Raw genomic sequence first — 23,238 nt, 5'->3', positions numbered from 1 at the left:
GATTTGAAATGCTATCAAACCTAATGTTAGACTAATGATGTCATAACATGAATTTAGAGAATTAATAGCATGTGGAAGTGATTTAATCAAGTGATTAAACACAAGTTTGGGATGTGGGATAACTTTTTAGGGTTTGGAAATCAAGTTTGGGGTTTAGGGTAACCGTTTAGGGTTTTAGTTTCAAGTTTGGCACAGAATGGATGATTGGATGGAATAGTGTTTTCTTAGGTGGCATGATCTCACAACTTGATTTCTTTCACATTTTCATCTCATAATTCCTCTTAGTGTAAAGTGTCCATTACTATTCTAAGATCTTACCTAATGTCCAAATAAAACTTCTCTAACCTAATTTAGATATTTTATACTGTGATTTTGAAAACACTACACTTTGTACTACTATTGAGGTTACTATTTACTCCGGAAAAGATCTTAAATAAACTTTGCACTAAAAGATCTTAAATAAACATGCTAACCTCATAATGCAAATCGTTTATTGAAAATCAACTCGGAAGTGCTTCGAAATAATCAAAATACATTTTTAAACTGACATTTCGTCCGAAAACTGAAAACTAAAAACTGGCTTATTAGGCCATAAAATCGTAAATATTCAAACGAAACTAATGGCATAGCCCGTATCCCATTTTGACACTTTTAACTACCTCAAATAAATAAAAATACATTTTTGACTCCATAATGAGTGGCAACACTGATTATGTTGATAGACTAAAACTTATATAATTGGTCGATTCGTGAAAATTTACAGAGTCTTCACAATTCTTAAAACTTATAGAAATTTCATCATTAAATTTTTTGTAGGCCGTTACACAATATCTTAACGTTGAAAGACATCTAAGTCCGTATATCCCTGTAGACGTGCAAGAACCTCACTGCTAACTTGAGTGTTTCTTGCTATGTTAGATGTGCAGGAACTACTATTTAATAGGCTCTGTTAAATTGAAATTGAGTATGACATATCATTTATTTAATAAAAATGACAAGTGGGCCGTACTTGATGTTAAATAATACAACCATACTTAACTGCACATATAATTTATTGATGTTAAGGTTACATTTTGTACAAAACAAAAATATCACATTAGGCTAAACATAATTAAATTTAAAATACTACTGCTCAAGATTGACTATATATTTTAACCATAAATGTTCGATAAGATCTGATTGGAGTTGAGAATAAGTCCTCGATCACGAATGTGATGATGACGTTGAATAAAGTTGACAAATTCATCTATATACATGGATCTTAGGATATTTAATCGTTTTATTCATAAACAAAGTATTCTACTCGAAGATATGAATGTCGCTCATCTTCTATGATCATATTATGCAAAATTATACATGTCATCATAATTTCCTTTAGTGTTTGTCAATTAAAAAATCGTATTGATCCGCATACAATTACAATTATCTTGAGAATATTCTTTTGCAATTATTGAAAATAAATATTCTCATAATATACCAAAAAATATCCTGAGAATATTCTTTCAAAATTATAAAAAATGAATATTCTCATAATATATTTTCATTATATATTCTTTTCTTTTTACTTTTTTAATTAATTTATATTTTGGTTTAGCTTATAAATTTGGATTAATCTAAATAGGACATAATAATATGACATTGTGGAAGATATTGCAAATATCAAAAGATATGATGATATCATTGGTAGTTAGAGAAAATATTTGAAATGAATAAAAAATATTAAAAAGTTTAATATTTAAATGATATAAAGAAAAAATAAATAAGCTGATGTATGAGATATTGTAAAAGTTTATATGTAAAATTAAAAAAAGTGAATTTTAGTAATGTATTTTAAAGAGTAAGATGAATAAGCCATTAGGAATGCTCTTACTTTTGAAATCCTAGAATGACATACAAAATTGGATAAAATGGCATTTCTCTTCCTACAGCCCTTTCATTTTATTTGTTTTTGTTTTTGTTTTTTTTATGCTGGTGATTAAATTAACTAATTTTTAGTTTATGTTATTCTACATTGTTTGCAAATATCTCTCTAAACTTTTCCTCTCTTGTCTCCCACGAGTAGAGGTTTGCTTTCCTGTCTATTGCAGGTTCATTTTTCTTTACTCCATGGAGGACGATTTGGAAACGTTGTATGGCAAGTTGTCTCTAACGGAGCAGGAGCAAGAAGTTGTCTCGGTTGATGATGATGTAGTCCAGGAAAACTTAGTGCTAGGTGAGAAGTGCCTGATAGTGCAGCTGTTTACTACTAAACATTACAACAGAGGCTTTCAAGCAGGTCCTGAGGAAGATTTGCTGTCCAGTAAGGATTTGGGTTCTACATTCCTTATTGCTGAGTTTGAGGATGTCAAAGATCAGGAGAGGATCTTACGTGATGGCCCATGGTCTTTTGACAAGCAACTAGTCTTACTGAAGCAATTTGATGGTGGAGATAAATTTCTATAAGCATGAGAAAATAAAGGACATGAGTAGAAAATAAAATAAAACTACAATGAAGTGTGTGATTCAACACTGAGGCCTATATTCACGGAGTCGGATAGAAATCTACAATGAAGTGTGTACAAATTGCAATCTCTCATCCTCCATTTTTGCTCTCAGTTACAAGGAGAAGGGGTAGAGGAGGAGGAGGAGGAGGAGATCCCAAATGAAGAAGCCAGTCTGCCCAAAAATTTTGTCATCTCCTTGTGTGTTTCCCCTCTTGCTAGCCTTTATTGCTCTTCACTTTATGTCTGTCTTATCCCTTTCAAAAATTTTATTTACATTATGTTCCCAACAACACTAGAAATCTGAAACTTCATTCAACATGCTAATTTCATGATCCCGTACGAATAGAAATAATGTATGGACATAAACATAAATAAAATGAAATATGAAAAGGGCAAGAAATTATATTACCTGATACCACTTAAATAGTTGGGCATAGTTCACAGTAACTAGCGAGACTAAACAGATATTCACACAATCTAGTCAGCGTTTATGACCAAAGATCTTCCATAAAAGCATGAAATGGTAGTCCAGAAGATTTCTTTTGCAATCATTGTCGAACAAAGACGTAGTACCTCCGCCATGTAATGGAAGGTTGTAGTTCCACTACCTTCAGTTGTCGTATTCACCCTTTCCACAATTTCCTCTTTATTGGAGTTTGGGGAACATGCAAGTTACATCGGCATCCCCTCAATTCATACATGTGAACACCGCTGAGATACATTGAGACCAAACATGTCCAAAAATTCACATGCAAGGCAAATCTACCATGCAACACGTATACAATTCATGTCAATCCTGCCCTCCCTCTTCAATGTTCTTCGGGGAATCATAATGATGGAGTGAACTGAGACTGAAATAAAAGCAGCACAAAATAAGAACCGCTACAAAAATAAAGTCATGAACTGAATAAGCATAATGTGTTAAGAGCATTGATTTTACAATAAAATCAACACGCCGAGGAAGAAATGTTCATTGCACCTGCAATTCTGAGGAACCCTCCAGGATAAATTTGACAATCTCTTCAACCTTGGTGGCAAAGACATAAAATGCTTCCAATCCTGGAGCATAATCCTTAGATCATGGAGCTTGTTGTCTAGGCCAAAACAACAGTTTGCGTGCATTGTACAAACTTCATTCAAATCTTTGCTAGGTTCGCAAAGCCCACCAAAATATGCAGTGTCCAAGAATTTCATCTTTAGTCCAATATCTAGGATGAAGGGATGAGACTTGATGATATTAAGGACATCCTGATCATGGTATCCAGGAAACGTTTCATGTGAAGAGTACCAGAATTTGTAGAACTCTACTGAGCGATTATTTGACTTCACATAGTTAAAGCCTCCGTTGGGTCTGTTATGCACATCATCAGAGCTCCCTAAGAAAATGTCACAGGCTATTTGGAAATCCGCATCCAAATAAAACTGAGGAAATGGGTCTCTGAACCACATGACATCAGCATCCTGAAGGAAGAAGCAACCAAAAAACCATTGAATATCAAGGAAAGTTCTTCACAACTGATTGGAATCAGATAAGAAACATGACAGTGATTAAAGAAAGAGCTTTGCTACTCATCATCCCCACACGCCACACACCGCACTTTTTTTTTTATTTTTTTATTTTTATTTATTTTTAATTTTTAATTTTTTTTTGGTTTTATTCTTCCTAAATTAATTGAATTCTTCTACTCATCATCCATACACTACACATTTGGTAAGAAAAGAAAATTAAAAAATTATATGTGGTGTGTGGTGTGAGGATGATGAGTAGGATTTTTCAATAATAAATACCCTTTAGACTATAGCTTATAAAAATGAAACGTTCTTAAGCAATAAACACTACACTACCATCTAACAGATTGTAATGTTTTCCATAAATGGAATAGCTTAATAGTTTGTGAATGCTACTATTGACTTAAAGCAGATTCCTAAAAAAGCTTTTAAAGTGCAGTTTCTTATCAGAGGTTGTCACCAATAGTCAAATCAGTTTTGTAATTTAAACATTAAGCGAATAATGTGTTTCTATAATGCTTTTTGAGTTGTTTCAACTTCTGACCCTGTTGCCGACCTCAAGCTTCAGTGAAGGTTTGATAGATTATGAACTTTGGTGAAAAGTGCTGATATCATTTTTTTATAATTTCAATGGGAAAGAGTTTTCTGCACGTCTTCCTCTTCTTTTCTTTTTTCGTTTTTGAGAATAATTTATCCAAAGAAGAATGTGGTAATGGAAGTAGAAACAAGAAAGAAAAGTCAACATCTGGCACAAAAATAAGAAGCTTGGCATGAACTTGACTGTGAATGTTGCGGATAAAATTATTAACTTTAATCTGCTATAACTGAAGCTTAATCTACTCTGCATTTAACACACAAATATGAACACTTAGAGAACAAAACGGTGCAAACGCAGGTGCCTATTGGAGCCGCATCCACAACAACCCATAAGGAAGTTTTTTAGTTCCTAATTCTTTTTGGATAGTTGATAGGTAACTCATCCTCAGTCTCATAACAGTCATTTATTGAAAAAGATTCCAAACTTTTGAAGTTTCTAATTTAGGAAGATTAGAATTACATTATAATTAGGGTTTCTAATTTAGAAGGGTATTCCTACTTCAAGGTTTCTAATTATAGTAAGTTGTCAGGGTAGAAGGCGAACTTAGTTTGTTATGCCTGTGTGCATTGTTTGAGGACCTACTACTGGAGATTGTAATCTGGACATCAAATTTGGGATTTAGACTGAAAAGGGGCCCCAACAGGAGATTAGGCCAAAGCCCACCAAGCCCACTAGGCACAAGCCCAACTAGGACCATTGGGTAATATTTCTAGGCCTAGTCCATGATCCGCATTAGCCAGCCTCTAGTGTTTGATCATTCAAGAACTTCATGTGCACAACACTTCTTCAAGTAGGATAAACCGAACCACTTAAGTCCCTATGCCTCTTCATAATCAACAAGCAATTCAACAATCCAACACACTTCTACCCAGAATGACATACCAAGGACATCACCTACTTCATGCCAAGACAACCTCTTTTGACCCTATGGTATCCAACTCTAGCAGAAAGTCCTAAACACCTCAAACATAATTCGGTCAAGCTAGAGTCCCTTCTCCATGCAATGTCCACTGCACACTAAACAATCCTAGCATCCTCCTAGAACATGAGTCTACCACTTGAGTTCTACTCCAGGCAACCCTCTTTCATCTAAATCAAACTCTTCCTCCATCTAAAAACACACCTCTTACATGCATGGCACACTCCAAGTTGACTCAAACACTTCAACACTTCAACTTCAACCCAACCTCCACATAGAGACTCCTATTTCACACCTTCTTGCACAGGTCTTTCTCATGCACGAAAATAAGAGATTTTCGCCCAAAAAGAGGAAGCTAACCCATGGCTAAACACTTGTGTCATGCTCAAAGACTTCAATCTTCGTGGACTCTACACCCTACGCAAAACAACCCCCTTTTTCCAAGACTCAACGAACACATCTTCCATCTACATGCTTTTAAATGAACCTTTACCACTGACCATGAGTATTCCGGCCATCCCCTTGGAAAAATAGCTCGCTCTCTTGCTAAACACCAACCCTTCTACACCATAGTTGAACCCAAATTGAAGCAAGCCAATCCTACCCCCACGGCAACCACCTTGTGACATCACAAATTTCACTTTTTCCTCCCTCTCTCAAGGTTTCTCTCCTCCCTACATGGTTCTTGAATTGCATACATAGATTAGGCTTCAATATCACGAAATTTACATGTTGAGTTATGCATGAAGGCATCAAGGTATAGATTGAAGCATCTAGGGCATGAATGTTGAAGATTGATAGTAAAGATGAGTATACCACAATAGAATAGACTAAACCTGAGGTAGAGGCATAAAAAGAGCTAGAAGACCATGGGTTGCATGATATAGATAACATGCTTGAACTTTCAAGCAAATATGATTGGGCATGTTGTATGAAGTAGTATGCTAGTCTAGAGGCCACAAAATCATGAAGATAGATGGGGGAATTATCTAGAACATATTTGGAAACAATAAGTTCATTAGGCAAGATCTTAGAATTATTGTTTGATTATGTAGAAAATAACGCAATGATATGCTTGTATAGATGCCTATTAATGTGCTTGTGAGGCTCGAGATAAGTGATATGATCAAGTCCTTCATTATCACGCATGTGTTCTAAAGATTAAGAGGCGGATGGCAACGCCAAGAGTTGGCATTAGCAGTGCACCAAATGACAACCATCTCTTTTAACGGTTTAATGAAATCTCACTCGAGGCCTACAAGTGGGAGTATGATCGTCGAGATCACTAAACCTAGCCCACAGGGTAATTGTGTGTGATGACGGATGGCGATTATGACAGATAAGATGTGATGGATTGAACGTGAATAAATGAATGGGGAATGTTTATGTTCCATGCATGATGATTTTAATAGAACAAACTATGTTATGTATAATATTTTTACAGCGTGATGTATTGCTTATTGAGTATCCAACTCATTCTTGTATGTATTAAATATTTTAACCACTCAAGGTTATGGTCAATGTGAGAATTATGATGCAGGATGGGACTTGGCTCAAGGAAACAAGGCAAATGCCTGAACCATTATGGAGATTTTAGATTTATGTTTTTATTTATCATATAAATATTTTGATAAATACAAGAATTTTAATTATTTTAAAACATTTTGATAAATACAAGACTTTGAATTATTTTAATGTGTTTCCATCGACTCTCTTTAAATTTTCAGTATTTAATTAAGTTTTGTTTTATTTTAAAACTATAAAATCTTTTATCTCTAACTCCTAAGTGATTTTAAAATAGTAGTAGCATTCCTAACCTTATGAGGGACCAGGTGTTACAGATTTCTTAACATAGTTAGGATTGTTGCATGTCTTAATGTAACATATAGAATGTAGGGTACATTGTGTTCAGGAAATCTCAAAATATTAACAGCCAAATATGAACACTTGTTAGTTAACCAAAATGGCATGACCACAGGTATTGAAGCCGCATCCATGAAAACCCATAAGGAAGCTTTTTGGTACGTTAGATTCACAGCATAGTCATTTATCAAAAAGGCTTCATAACATAGTCAGGATTGTTGCAAGTTGTCATGCAAAATATAGAATGGAAGCTACATTAGGTTTAGGAAATCACAAGACCAGGAATGCATCTAGTGTTTTGACATAATTTGAAGCAATGATGTCTGAAATCAAATTAGAAATTGAACCATACAAAAAAAAAAAAAAAAAAAAAAACAAAAAAAAAAGAAAGTGAGTGAGAGAAGGATGTGGACATGGTCCAAACCTTCAGCCCATAAAGAACTCTCACCTGTAAGTTCACACCAAAAGAAAGCATTGTTCCACTGACATTCACAGCAATTTTTTTCCCACAAACATATATTTGAAAGCAAGAACTCGGGAACTTTTTGTACCTATAATGAGAACCAAGTATGATTTCTTCAGGATGATCGTTCAAGCAAAGTAGACAAACAGAACACAACCATAAAATCTCTCTTTTATGTGTATATCAGAACCTAGAACAATTATGCTTGGGTACGGCTATGAAGAATAGTCAATTTGAAGTTTCCCAAAACTTCACATATAAAGCCCAATTTTGCAGTGTAAGTATCCAAAACTACCCTTACCACTTGACCAGTCTATGCGAATTATTCTTTTTCCAAATGTGGGACCAGAGTGTTACAAACTCCTCTTAAATTCCTGACGTTCTTGTCAAGTTCATGTCATACAATATTCTAGTATCATGTCTAACCTTACTAGGTGGCTCTAATATGTAACATCTTAAGGAAAGCGCTTTGATACTATACAAAAGGACCTTGGGAGAGCAAAAGTCATACCTCCGCTATAACCCCAAAAATACGAATCAATTTAAAGCTTCCCTACAATAACGTATAGAGCCCAATTTCACCTAGCTAGTAGCCAATATGGGACCAAGCACTCAAGCCTAACTTTATAACTTACCACCCTATAAGAATTATTCCCTTTTCCAATGTTGGACTGGGGTGTTCTGGTCAATGCAGAGATCAACTTTAACAGAGACTTTGCTACTCCAAAATCCCTAACATAATCCCATCTGCTTTCCTATCAACGATTCAGGTATTGCTTTAATCCATGGACTCTCCTCTTGTCGGTTGCAAGACTTGAAGCATACCGATTCCTCAAATACAGCCAGCTTTCTTGTTATTTGGCCCAAGAAATTCTGCAGTAAAAGAAGATACTATCATATTACATCTAATCCCATAAACCAGAACATCTCTCCAATTCTTCGCAATCTAAACCTTGAGGTTTCCCAATCAGACCAACACACAGATTTACTTGACTCTCCAGCTATTCAATACCTAAAGCCAAGGTTTTTTTTCATTAAGGGCTCCTTATCCAGTTCACCTAAAATGCGTTTTCTCTCTCTCCAAATGTCCACTGACTGTATATGTGAAAACAATGAGGATGTACACTCAGTTCGCCTACAAGTGAATTACTTACAAGCCAGGAAAGCTAGTTTCATCAGAGAAAAACAATTAAAAGTGGGATAAACGGTAAAGACACAATGAAGTTTGACAAATTCATGAAATAAGTTGTGGGCTTGAGGGGTGTACTTGTATGCAAAAGAACAGGAAGAGGAGATTACCGTGAAAACAAAATTGTATCCCATCTCAAGAACAGAGCGCAGGAAATCAATCCTTTTCCACATCATCTTCAAGTAATCAGGGGTCATAAAGTACGCCTCATGACGAAAATCAACTCCATCACTGACAAGAGAAAAGCAGTGCGTATGTATCACGAGACAACGCGCAAATGCCTTTTGATCCAAGGCAATAATCACCAAATGGTTCAAAAGTCTACGGGTGTGATCTCCAATTCTAAAGCTCTCAAGAAAGAGATCAATCACCGAATTTGGAGCTGCCCACGCTTCATTTATAGCTGTTATAATAACAGTGCTGTCTTCCATGGCAGCATCCTTCAAAACCTTTTCAAGCCTATATCCGTCACCAGCCTCCTTGGTTGCAAAATAAAGGGCAAAACTACTCAATTAAGTCTTCTATAGAAAAATATAACGTGTGCAGCCTCAACGCCATGAATGCACTCAACAGTTCATCAGTTAATTACTTACGGTATCTTGCCTAATTATGAGGATCAATAAATTTTTCTCAATTATATAAATACATATATATATATATATATATATATATATTACTTCCGGTAAACTGCTTATCCAATTATGCATCAATTAATTGCTTAATTAAAGATAACAGGAAACTAACTAACCAGAGGGGAATCGTCGAAGGCAGAGGAGAAGTTGAAGGACGAACCGGAGGTGGAAGATTGGAAGCGACGGAGGAACCGGATGGAGTCTGAAGCGAGGAAGAGAATCACGCAGGAGAGGGAGACGGCGACCAAGAAAAGAAAGCGGCCGAGGATTAGGGTGGCCGGAGGTTCAGGCAGCATTTTAAGAGTGGGGGAGGAAGAGTCACCGATTCTTGGGAATGGCGTCACTGGCGGAGGTGAAGGCTTCCGGTGGTAACTCAGACGGTGTGGGGGTATCATCGAACGCCAGGGTTGCTGATCGGAGCATACTAATAGGACATGGGCAGGGAAATGATGAGGGGTAGACTGAGCGACGCGTTTCCGAGATTTATGATGGTTCGAGTGTATCTGAGAGACTTTGAGGGAGTAAAAAATGGCGCGGAGAGAGAGAGAGAGGGAGAGGGAGTGGGGTGGGGTCCTCAAGAAGTTTATCTGTTTGTTTGTTTTTTTTTTTTTTCTCAGCGAATATTCATAGATAAACCAGTGGTTATAAAATATTAGATTTAATAGAGTGAGAGTCACTAGAGTCTTTTAAAACTAACATATTATAGTACAAAAAAGAAAAATATGGATTTGAAACCAAAAGTATGGCTCACACCCATTTCCTATAAGGGAATACTGTTTGGTGACGGTTTTTATATAGTCTGATAAACGGACTATAGAACTACGACTAGAAGCCGCAATAAAAGGTTATGTGCTGCAACTTGTTAGTCTGGATTGGCTTGAAGAAACTTTTACGTCCACTTTCACTATATCCTTAGTTAAAGAAAGCGGGAATTAGCATAGTAATAAAAAACTGTGATGAATCGCTGGCGGAAGGCTGTTATTGGCCCTGGCGGCGTGTGTAGGCCATGTGCCACATCTGGAGTGAAGAGAATAGTCAGATCTAGAAGATCTGATGTCGCTGGTCCCAAAATTTAGTCGTGTGGCGGCAGAAAGCTCTTCGAGGCACGGCGGAGCATGAATCTCACGCGCGGCTTATGAGCGTACAAGCTGCCCATATGAGCGGACTTCTTCTGCCATCTGGACGATTAGCACCTGGAGAAGCTGCTGGAGGGGCGTGTGTCAACCCTATGCTGCCAGAAATCAGCAGATCGGTAAAGTTGAATGGTGCTAACCCCCATCCCCCAGGTGAACGGAAACTTTTCCTTGGTGGGGCGATGGGGAGTCTGGAGAGGAAATAAATAATGCAAACGGGGAGTGATAAGTTCGAATAAAGCAGTTGAACTTGTTAAATTGATTTATTTATTGGACAGTGTTTGTTTACCTTAATGATAAGTTCGGATAAAAGCAGTTGAAGTTGTTAAATTGATTTATTTATTGGACAATGTGAAGGTGTACACGCACTACAAATATGCACGTTAGTATAAATGAAATATTTTTTAAAATATTTTTAATTATTATAAAAATATAAATATAAATTTACTAATAATTACTTTCTTAATCATTAAAAACATAAAAAAATAAAAAATAAATAGATATATTTAATAAACATATTTCAGACTCGTAATATCATTTTTCTTTATTTATTGTATGGGATGCACTGTGGTCAAAATCTAGTCTAAGCATTTCACTGATTTTCCATGCATCTCATACCTACCGGATTATAATTTCTAAAACTAAAATAATAATGCTACTATGCCTCTTTAATTTGTCCTCTCATTTTGACTGTTTATTTATTTATTATTTTTAAATTTTTTCTTAGTGGTTAAGGAAGTGAGTATTAGTGTATTTGTATTTTTTTTTAAATGTTTAAATATGTTTACAAATATTTGAAATAAAGAGTAAAAGAAAAGAAAAGTGTAATTTGCACTATGTAGTTGTAACACCCAGCCTAATTAACCATTAATTAACCCTTAAGTACTCTAAATTAGGCTCTTAATTATGAGTTAATTACTTACATTAAGGTTGATAGTGGGATTAACATTAATGTTGGTACTTAGTGTTAATGAACTAAGGATTAGAGAGGCAAGCCCCTTAATAATTTTGGTGAGATTTTTTAGGACCATAGTGAATTCATGGGCCTAGTTCAAAAAAACCTTGAACCAAGCCCTTAGGGAATCAAGACTAGTTTTGGCCCAAGTAGAAGGAAGGTATAGGGCCTTTGGGCCAAGCTTGATATAGAATGGACTCATGACCCAATTAGGCCAAGTCAAATCTTGTCAAACCCAATTTAATGGATCTTGAGGTTTCTTTTTAACCCAACAAATCTAGAAAGTGAGGCCCCCTCATTCAAAGCCCAAGAAGCCCTTAAGCCTTGAATCCATACACTTGGCCCTTTTAAGCCCATTTGACCCAAAAATATGTTTAGGCTCATTTTGCCATTCAAGATCAAAGGCCCAATACATCATATCATTGGTTTCCTTAAGTCCAAATCATACCCAAAGTATCCAAATTAATTTTGAAAATTGGCTAAGGTCATTAACCATCATACTTGAGGTTAGTGCACTTTAAGCCATGCTTTGAAATTTAATTGAGTTTAATCTTTTCTTAAACCTTTTAATTCAATTTTTTTTGAATTAATACTCCATTACATCAAGATTAGATCATGTTAATACCCTGGCTAAACCATCCCACATGTCATTAAGAAAAATGACATAACAAGCCCAGACCTTGCACCAATCGGTTTTGTACAATCTCCTTTGTAATGCTTGGACTGTTTTGCTCTTGGGTCCAAAATTTTTGTAGTTTGTCCTTATGGGTAATATGGTCCTTAAAAACCTCATGATACCCTCCCAAACTCAATTTGAGTCTTGGACGAAATTGGCTGCATCAACCAACTCAAAGAGCCAAACTTGGTGACCTTGGTTTAGTTTGTGTTGTAACCGATTGGATTGATTTTGAACCAGTATCTTGCCATGGTTTGCACCACCACCCCACACCACCTCCTTCACCACCCAATCCTCAAGAGGTCTCATGAATATCATGAAGGATTTTGACTCAGTTTGCTGCCCAAAACATCCAAAAACCGAATTGATTTCCTGCCACCTCAAAACCACCTTCATCCGCTGGTTTCCAAGGGTGGTTTATGGATTTTTCTGCCACCCAAATGATGCCCCACTACCAGGCCAGCCTCATAGGATTAATGTAGCAACTGTGGAGAGGGAATCATGGTGGTTTTAGGCCACTATTCCCCCTACACAAGATGACCTAAGCCTATGCAAGCAAGTCTGAAAATTTTCTAAATTTGAGTACCTCCCACTTCACCCAATCACCAAGCACCCAAGCCAATGCTCCTCACCCCTTGGGCACCAATAAATACTTCCTTCACCTTCTCATTTCATACACACCGCAGCTCCAAGCATCCTCTTGAGCCTTAAGAGCATTTCTCCCTCTTAAAGATCAAAAGAGTGCAACTAAGTGAAGTTTTGGTGAGTTCCTTGAGTGTTCTAGTGTAAGGTAGTCTTGAGTGCTTGGAAGACCACTAAATTTGTAATTTTTATTGCTTTTGATCTTATCTAGCATGTCAAGCTTTATTTCCAAGTGTTTGTATGAAATTTGGTTGATTTTTAAGAAGTTTATCACACTTAGATCAAAACCGGGTCAATTAATAGATGGTTTGAATGATTGAATGATTTTAATTGGAAATTGAGCTCTGACATGTCCTAAGTATGATTTGATATGATTTATCATTTTCCTAACATGATTATGGAAGGTTTAATTTGTGGTTAGAAGCATGCCATGATAAGTTTTGGATCTATCTTATTTTGATTATCAAGCATGTATCGATTTAAAGCATATTAGTGATCAATGATTTCTAAGCTATAATTAAGTGTTGGGATGAATTTGAATATTCAAGGATTAGACTTCATATCATTAAAGAAGTTATTGATCATTTGTGATTAAAAAAATTCTCATATGCATGCATTCATAGGGATCAATAGTTGAAAACACACTTAGGCATCAACTAGGATGCATGCCATGGGCTGAGACTGTTTGGGCAAGTTCTACTTTGAATTTTGCAAATACAATGGCATAGATGATTTTAGAATGCCAAAAATATAAAATCCATGAAATTTGGTTAAATTTGGAATTCGTTTGCAATTAGTAAAAATTTAGGGGCTAAATGGTAATTCTTAAAAGTCTAAGGGTATTATTGAAAATACCCAATTTTTGAAGCCTTTGATTTTGAACCTATCCATAGAAGTATTAATCCTAACTTAGTATACACATGATTTATGCAGCTACAACGTTATTTTCGAATTTTCCCGTAAGTTGGTAAGTTGGCCTCTAACCCTTGATAAATTTTGTATGAAGTATTGATAAATACTTCATTTATTCTTCAATTATCATTTTGAGCATAAACTATCATGTTATATGACACATTGAGTATATACTTACATAACATATGACATTTTCACAATTTTTGCATATTACATTTATAAATGTCATTTTTACATGAAATTTACTACATATGCACATGTCATGAAAAATATTTTTTAAAGCATAGCATGAAAATCATTTTGTCACGACCCCAAAGGCCAGGATGAGAAATTATCCTGGTGGAACTCCTTTGTCCACTTTAGAGTGTTTAATAATAGAGTGGTAACTCTTGGGTTGACGAATAACAGTCAACAGGCTTCGTATGAGCTCTTTTTAAATAACACCGGAGCGAAGCCAACATGCTATGATACCTAATGCTGGTGGGTGTACACGTTATGAATTTTATGATGTTATGTTATATTTACTAATGTATTGAGAACGAGTCTACAGACAACGTAATTTCAACTTGAGTTGTACTACGGTCATCGGCAGACACTCACAGTGCATATGAGGAACTGTAACATTACCACACATTATGATGTTAATTATGAATTGCTAATAATGATGAAATTTTATAATGAAAATTTATAATGAAGTTATGTTTTAAAAAATGATGGAAAAAATGTTTATTGAAGGAAAACCTGTGTCTCCATTTTTCTGAAATATTAAGGAATCTGGATGAAAGACATGCATACTGATTTTCTTTCTACTTTTCATGCATTACATATTTATCATTCTTCATTCTTAATTTATATTTGTGTACATTAGTTGTTTAACTTATTGAGATTTTGTGATGACCCGAACTTGCCTAAGCATGGCCCATAGATTTTATTCTTAGTTGTCATGGCATTTTGGGAGCTCTAGTTATTTTGGAAAAGCTTAGAGTCTTTAAATTAGCAACTTGAGCCCAAGAGGGGAGCAACCCTAGAATGCTTTGTAATTTTCGACCCTATTTAGAAACCCAAGCCCAATGACTTTAGGCCCATGACCCAAATCTTAGTCTTTAGTGCCATGTGTCATGTAAGTGTTATACTATGAACCTAGACTTGATAGTTGGATAAGGGGGAGAGAGAAGTATGGGAAAGCACCAAGAAGTGGCTTGCAAGCCTACCCTAGAGGAATTGCCACTTGTCAACATGCTAGAAACCTTCTAGAAGAATCAAGGGACAAAAGGAACCTAGGAAGACTAAGAGATTTTCGACTATCCAATCTTCCCACATGCCTAGACCATTGTCTTGTCTCAATTTCAAGTTCTAAGGTAGATTTCTTGGGAAGGGAAGCTTAGGGAAGAGAAATAGAGTTTTTCTAGAAAATCTACATGGGAAACCGAAGGGGGTCACAAAGAATTTCGAATTTGGTCAGTTTTGCCAAGTGTCAAGCATGCACTAAGCTTCTAGAAGATTAGATGAAGTGACTCTTGTATCAAAGGACAAATATGCTCCTAGGGTTTCGGCTAAAACACTCTCAAGCATCCCATTCACTTGTCACTTGTCACTTGTCACTTAGACTATCCTTAGACCAATGGCACATGAGAAGTCACCTAAGGAATGAGCACTAGGAGATGAAGCATCAACTTGGGAAATAGAAGAAGGATAGGATGGCTAGGGCAATGGCACACACCCATGCCACTTGTCACCCATGCCAAAGGTTGCTTGTTGGGAAAAGGAAGAGGCATGAGATATTTTACAAAAGTACCATTGAAGAGATATTCACTTGCTTAAGAAAAGGGACGGCATAAAAGGAAAAAAAAAAAAAGAAAAAAAAGGAGGGTTTCGGCCAAGGGAGGAAGAACCCACACGCCACCCAAGCTTTTTGTCATCCCAATGAAATCCAATGATGGGAAACACCAAAGGACACTTAGGCTAGGGAGAAAAAGGAAAAGGGAAATCCCACTTGTCTTGCATACAATAGACGTCAAACAACCAACGAGAGATTGAGGAAAATTCTATAAAAAGGGAGAGGAGTCGCACGTCCAAAGGCTTTTCTCTTTTGCCATTTTTGGATTTTACATGCTCTCATTCTCTCCACACCCTCTTACATGACCACTTAGAGATTTCCTCCACTTTCTCACATTTTCTCTCGATTTCTTTCCAACCAAACAAGAGGATTCATTTTCAAGTGAAGTATTTGCCACCCTCAAGACTAGGAAAGATAACGATCGGTTTTTCTCTTAGTTCCACACACACAAGTCACTTTCTCAATCCAAAACTGAGATTCAAATCTCATAAGATTTCGAAAATAATGGAACACGTACACTTTCTACTCAATTTCTTGGAAAATGATAACCCTAGAAACCCTCACACACTTAATAATATGGATTAGGGTTTTGGAACCCTATTTCTAATGAATTATATTTCGATTTACAGATTTCTATTTGTTTCATTTCGTGGATTTTTGTAAGTATACACTCAACTTACTCTTGGTTAATACTTGCATATATTTGTGTAAATTATTTCATTATTGTGTTTACTTTGTTTGCTATCTCTTGATTGTTTGTTTGAATATGCTAATTTGATCTTGAGTAAATCTATGGAAGGAATTATATGATTCGGATTTGTGATGAAAATGCCATGAAATATTCCTATAAGTTTCAGTTTTCACTTAAGGTTGATGGTTTATGCAACATGATATTTCAGTTTGAATATGCCTTGGAAGTTTCGGACCTTAGCCAAAACCTATGATTTCATGCTTTGTTTCACTATGCTTTGATTTCTACATCATGTGCTTGAAGTTTGGAACATGTTTAAGTAATGATTCTTCATGTTTTTATGCCTATGAGTTTTAGCCTAAGCAAGTTTTCATGATTCCATGTATGCATTTTGATGTCTCATGTGTTTCAAGTTATCATGCCATGATTTGAACATGTTATGCTTGGTTATTTTATGTCAAGTGCACCTAATCTAACATGCATAAGTCAAGTTTTGGTCTAGTCATATGTCAAGTACACGTCCATGCACGCATTTCATGATATACCTCTTGTATGCATGCGTTAACTATTATATGTTGTGTGATTACTTGTTGAGATTTCTTGAAATCTCATTGTGGTAGTTTCCACTACTATTCCCCAACCGGAATGGTAGAAGTTGTTACAGGTGTAGAAGATGACACCCATAACCAAGAGGAAGATAACAACACCTCCTCCTCCACAGAGGATTGTGCCTAAGATGGTTACCAGTCAGCCTGAGCCCTCCATCCTGGAGCGACTTGAGGCCATTGACAGAGAAATCTCTGGAATACTTGAATTATTGGTGAATTCAGACGACGTAACAATCGGGACAAAGACTAGGACTTTAGAGAAGCGCGTGAAGCCTGAGCCCTCATGAAGAGAACAGGAACCTAGATATTTTGTGAAAAAGAAGAGGAAGAAAGAACTTATGGTTTAGTTCTCAGTTTTTGAGAAACAATGTTTTGAGGAGGTCCTGTATTTTGGGAGATTAAACTTTACTCTATGTTTTGTTTTTGGGATGCCATATCTTATGATACATGTTTATGGTTATGGACAATGTGGGGATGTTTTGTTAGTACGGTACCATGTGCTTTGCAATTGCTTATCGTGTTGCTTAGAATACCTGACTTTTTATTATTTTTCTGCTGCTACGATATTGCATACTGCTAGTGTACTTAGGTGCATTGCATGTTATCTGTCATGTACGAGGGGTGTGTAACCTTGTGTTACATATCTATGCGTTTCAATCACCATCCAATCCCAAGTGGGGGCTTGGGGCGCCACAGATTTGAGTAAATCTCACCCTTTATGGGACTACTATCATTTCACTCAAGATGATAAAAGTTGTTTTAGGACTCGACTAGGATGAGATTGATGGAGCATTGGATCCGCATGATTGATGAGAAGTCAGATCTGGAGAGGAATTTGGACTTAATTATGTTGTTCATAGCATAAGTCCTTTATGCTTTAGATATCATGAAGAGAATGATATGACTTTGTATATAAGTCTATGCTACTTTGGTATTTTGAACATGACGATCTTCTAATCAAGTTGGGATTTTTTAGTTATTCTGGCATATCTTATACTTTAACATTTTATTTCTGCTGCGATTATTGCATACTATTAGTTGCATACTAAAATGCATTGCATATTAATTGTCATGGACGTGGGTTATGTAACCTTGTGTTGTACGTTCTCACGCTCTAAGTCTCTGTTCCATCCTAAACGGAGGTTGGGGGCGTCACAGCAGCACACATAGTGGGCACATGTAGGCGGCATAGTAGCACCATTCAAAAGAAAAATCTGAAAACTTAAACTATAAATCCAACGCTTTTAAAATCGGCTACATTTGGGTAGTAAAATGAAATTAGATTATCTATAAATAATGAAAAAAAAGTAATGAAAAAATATTGAATAGTATGAATAGTAATAAAATTTTTAAAAATAAATAAAAAGTAATAATAAAATTTTAAATAGTAGTAGAGTGATCTCTCCACTAACCAAACACAACCTTAATTACTTTTGAGACCTCTTCCAGCCAGCATTACCACCACCATTCGGAGAGGCCATTAGAAATCACCCACGTCAGATTTGAAACTCGATTTTTGAACAAACTCGCCGGTTCCAGACAAATCTGACCAGTTCATGTCGAATTCAGTGCTGGAATGTTCAAATATTGCTGGTTTTGATGTTTGTATTGAAATCCGGTGCCACCCCAACACCAGGATGGTAGGGGTGGAACTGAGATGGTAGGGTGGCACATGACCACCCAACTCAAGGCGGATTCAGCACTCCACTGCCACATCCCTAGGCAGCGACTATGCGATGGAAGATTTGGCTCTCTGTTGCACTTCTATTTTTTTTTTTTTTAAATTTTAATTTAATGTGGGCGAGGTTATTGTACTTTTTAATGAAAACTTGATGTGTTAATTAATTGAAGTGTAAAGGACGATGTTAACATCAAATCCTACTTGTAGATTTTTCCTTATTACATTAATAAGGTTGTATCAATTAATTTAGTTTATAAGACTTTTTAAAAGCAAATCTGTTGCTTTTGCCCGCTTTTATTTTGGTCATTTTTCATCTCTTTTCCTTTTTCTCCTTTTTTTTTTTTTTTTTTTTTTTTTTTAAGAGTTTTGCTACGTGAGTTAGTTAGTAATGAGATACACTTATAAAATGTGCAAATCCCATATACTTTTCTTTAAAAAAAATTAATTTTTTTAAGAAATGAAGTCTACTATTAAAAAATTAATTTTTTTTCCATATGAATCTAAAATTTATTTACTTTTTTCAAAAAAAATGTATGAAACTTACACATTCTCGGACCGCAAAATATCATTTCTCACTCCTTACTGACGTATACGTAGCGTGTAAACACATGACCACGTAAAGGTTTTTAAAAACTCTCAATATTTGTATTTTTATAATGGTTTATATGGAATCCTTCAACGTTAGTGATATTTTAGAGTATTAATAAATAGGCTTACAGATATTTTTTTCTCTCTTTAACTTGGAGGATAGATATCTACAGTTTTTTACCCATCAAAATATCACACGCTCTTTAGAGCGCTTTTATTGGATTATGTAAATGCAAAGTCATAATTTACATAATATTACATGATTTTAAATTTTACTATTCCACTCAAAACCTATTTTCACATTAGATTATCTATCTATTAGTTAAAATAATAATAAAATATTATTAATTTAATAATAATATTTTTTTAAAGGATTAATTTTTGTAATTATTTACAATTTGTAACAACCCAATCCTAATTTTAGGCCATAAGATAAGTTTTATGTATTTTTTCATATAACTATAAATATTTTATTATTATTATTATTTTATCAGATTTTATATTTATTAATTTTAATAAAATTATTATTATATTGTTATTCGTATTTTATTAATGACCTGATTTTTGTGCAATAGCCATTAGAGTTCTTCTGCCTTATTTCTTTCTATCTCCACCCGTAAGCTTTAGTATAACTCCTAATTGAATAAATTTCCTAATGGAAACCAACTCCCAACTCCAAAAATCGTAATACCAAAGCCCGAGGCCCACACCCGTTTGCTTTAAGCCGTGAAAACCAACTCAGTTGATGATCAGTTTCTCCACTCCGCACGTCTCCACTCCCATGCACGTGCACGTCTCTATTCCTCTAAGTTTCCTTTTGATTCTCAATCATCTATATATATATTACGCTTATCCCTTCTGTATGGAGAGAAAACTCCAAGCCGCAAACATCCCTTGAATCCTTCCCCTCCATGTACGCTGCCCAGCCCCAAGAAGGAACTGCAACCACCTTGCAAAAACCGTCAACCGCAACCTGCACCACGTACGTACCGTGAGCCACCCCACTGTTGAGACTCCTCCACACCGTGAGCCCTTCCCCCACTCTCAACCACCGTGCAAGACCAAGAGCCCCCAACACAGTAAGCCTCACCGTGCGCCACCCTCTTCACGGACTTATCGTGGTGAGCCTCTGCTTTCCACTTCCAAAACAGAGCAGTCATGTCTCTTCCACCTCGAGCCACTTGTTTCCCTAGAGTCCACCATAGAAGACGTCGAAGCACCACCACCAGCCACCACAGAAGACATCGGACCATCCTTAGTTGCCAAGGCACGCCGCAACAGCCACGGACGTGAAGAAGCCTCTGCTTCTCTTCCACTGTAGCCACCTCAAGGGACGTCGAACCACCTCTCCGACGACACAGAAATTGCCGGCCATCCCTGTTCCGTCGCATCTACTCTCTCAGGTAACCCGTTGTCGTTGCCACCCTTATCTCTCTCTCTCTCTCTCTCTCTCGGCTGCTTCTCAGCTTGGCAGAACTATCTCTCTCCCTCTCTCGACGTCGCACCACCCTGACCAGAGGAACACGGTCTCGTCGCCGACACTCCTAGCCACCTAGAGACGTCGTCGCACTCAATCCTCTCTCGGTTAGTTTTGCCGCAAGCCTCTCTCCCACTCTCTCGAGCTCTCTGTTTTTCTACAGAATATATATTAGTTGCTTTAGGGTTTAGTTTACTAAGTGTAGTTGTGCATAAGATTACAAATATGCCCTTTTTAATCTAGTATCTTGAAGGAGTGTTTTAAGTATAATTATATTTATAACCGTACGTGTAAGTATATGTTAATTATGAATATTATTAAGCCATTTTATTTGAAGTTGAGTTTAATATTTCAAGTTGAGTTTAATTTTATTAAATAAATATATTAGTCATAAGCTCATTTTTATAAGAAAGTGTTTAAAGAATTTGAAATATATTTTAAAATATACTATTGAGCCTAATATTTTAGTTAATATTTCCTTTGTCTATTTAGTCAGATTTTTTTAATAAAATTATTATGTTATATTTTAAATGGAAAAATTAAGAAATATGTTAAGAATATTTAAATGATATTTACTAGATTTCTTATAAGATTAAATAATTATGTTAATCATGGGAAAATAAATCTATTTTAAGAATTTAGATTTTTATGACTTATTTTAAAATAGCCCAAGTATTCTGCTAAATTATAATATGTTATTAGTATTTAAGTAATTTAAAATACCAGGATTTATTGATTTTGGTGTTAAACAAATTATTTATTCGACTATCTTCTATATTATGAATTTAATTAAGTAGGATATTAGTACATGTTGTTCCTAGACAAATTTAGTGATAGTTAATACTGTGTATAGGTGACTAGTTACGAAGTGAGATTCAAGAAGAAGCACGACGAGGTAAGTAATTTTGATCACAAATTAGGATCATCACAATTCAGCTTATATATAAGTATTATTCAAGTCAGTTCATTACCAGCCATTATTTATGCACCACTCATGTCATATGCAAACATGTCATTCAACATAGAATACGATTATGTCATTCTGCATCATGTTCAAATTCAGAAATTATAATTATGTATATATTATGTCATGCATCTCATGTGTATAAGACACATAAGCTATCTTAAGTTCAAATGCAAGAATGGTCATTCAGATGCATGGTACCAATGCAGTTCAGTTTTAAGGTGGATGTGCAAGCCACGGGCTCAAGCGTGGTCCACCATAGTATGCCAGAATACTATAAGCGGCTCCCCTCACGGCCACGAGACGTGGGACCGGTGCACAACCTCGCACACAAGGTTAAGTATGTTGGCCAGTCAGATCAATCAGTTAAATCAGATAAATCAGTCAGTTAATTCAAATAAATCGGTCATGCATAGCATAAGCATAAGTATGAGCAGTCATGAATTTAAACTTTTAGCATGAAAACTTTTATGAAAACCTTATATTTATTATGTTTACGTTGTGATGGATATCTTACTGAGTCTTCAACTCATTTTAGTTTATTTTCATTTTTTTAACCACCCAGGTAAGGATGATGAATACGAGTAGGCAGGCCAGGATTAGAATGAACAGTTGATTTAATTTCAAACTTTCTAGAATAAAATTTGCATTTATGACATAAATTTATTCAATTTATTCATTTAATGTTTTTGGAATACATTTTATTAGACATTTTTCTACAAAATAAATCCTAACATTCATTTATTAAATATGAGATCTCTTGCTGGGTTTATTTTATAAAAAACACGTGACACTTCTAGCCTACAGGAATGGGGTGTTACACAATTCTACCAAATCATATGTTACTTAATTAACATATGATTATTAATAATCAATTCTATTAATAATCAATTCTACTTAATTATAATTAACATATGATTGGTAAAGTCAATAAAAATCCTAACAAAACAACACTTCTACACTAGAGACAATAAAATTACAACATCTAATTGCACCAATCAGTAAAACACTGCAGCGTTCCACAATTCACATTAGCATTACACAATTAAAACACTACCAAATAATTCCACAACTACAAATTAGATCAATTATGGAGTATCATACTTCAACAAGTTGATATTATAATCAAAACATCATAGAATGTGTAGAATGAAATAGTTGACATATAAATATAGAATTAGAATAACTGCCTCCAAAATATGTATTCAAACAAAATAAATAGAACACCAATTATGCTCTGCTTGATTGCTAAGAAATTCACAAGTATACCACAACATGGGGCATCTAGAGAGCGGATGTATGGAGGCCAACATGACACATAATGGAATCCATGGGGATCAACCACCCCAAGGAAGCTGAGATGTGCCACCAACCGTAGCACCATATGGAGACCAACCTCAAAATCAACAACAATACAA

At 35.6% G+C, this 23,238-nt stretch overlaps 1 protein-coding gene across 3 annotated transcripts; it reads right to left on the bottom strand.

Annotated features, from left to right (window-relative positions):
- Window positions 1–2,364: 2,364 nt before the first annotated feature.
- On the bottom strand, window positions 2,365–10,173 carry LOC121256148 (uncharacterized protein At4g15970-like). 3 transcript variants are annotated; one of them, XR_005938927.1, is made up of 5 exons: window positions 9,773–10,173; window positions 9,135–9,503; window positions 3,463–3,944; window positions 2,893–3,334; window positions 2,365–2,737 (listed from the first exon to the last, which is right to left on the bottom strand). XR_005938927.1 is itself a non-coding variant. In XM_041156810.1 (4 exons), the coding sequence occupies exons 1-4, from the start codon at window positions 10,049–10,051 to the stop codon at window positions 3,274–3,276; spliced, it is 1,191 nt and encodes a 396-aa protein (XP_041012744.1). In that variant the 5' UTR covers window positions 10,052–10,173; the 3' UTR covers window positions 2,775–3,273. The 3 variants fall into 3 exon arrangements, 2 of the variants coding, with proteins under 2 accessions (XP_041012744.1, XP_041012745.1); XM_041156810.1 differs by lacking the exon at window positions 2,365–2,737 and having other exon boundaries at window positions 2,775–3,334; XM_041156811.1 differs by lacking the exon at window positions 2,365–2,737 and having other exon boundaries at window positions 2,775–3,334; window positions 9,135–9,500.
- Window positions 10,174–23,238: the final 13,065 nt, after the last annotated feature.

Source organism: Juglans microcarpa x Juglans regia, chromosome 3D (genome assembly GCF_004785595.1).
Source record: "Juglans microcarpa x Juglans regia isolate MS1-56 chromosome 3D, Jm3101_v1.0, whole genome shotgun sequence".
Lineage (NCBI taxonomy): Eukaryota > Viridiplantae > Streptophyta > Magnoliopsida > Fagales > Juglandaceae > Juglans > Juglans microcarpa x Juglans regia.
The sequence above is the reverse complement of the archived record's forward strand: the minus strand, read 5'-3'. Positions and strand labels throughout refer to the sequence as shown.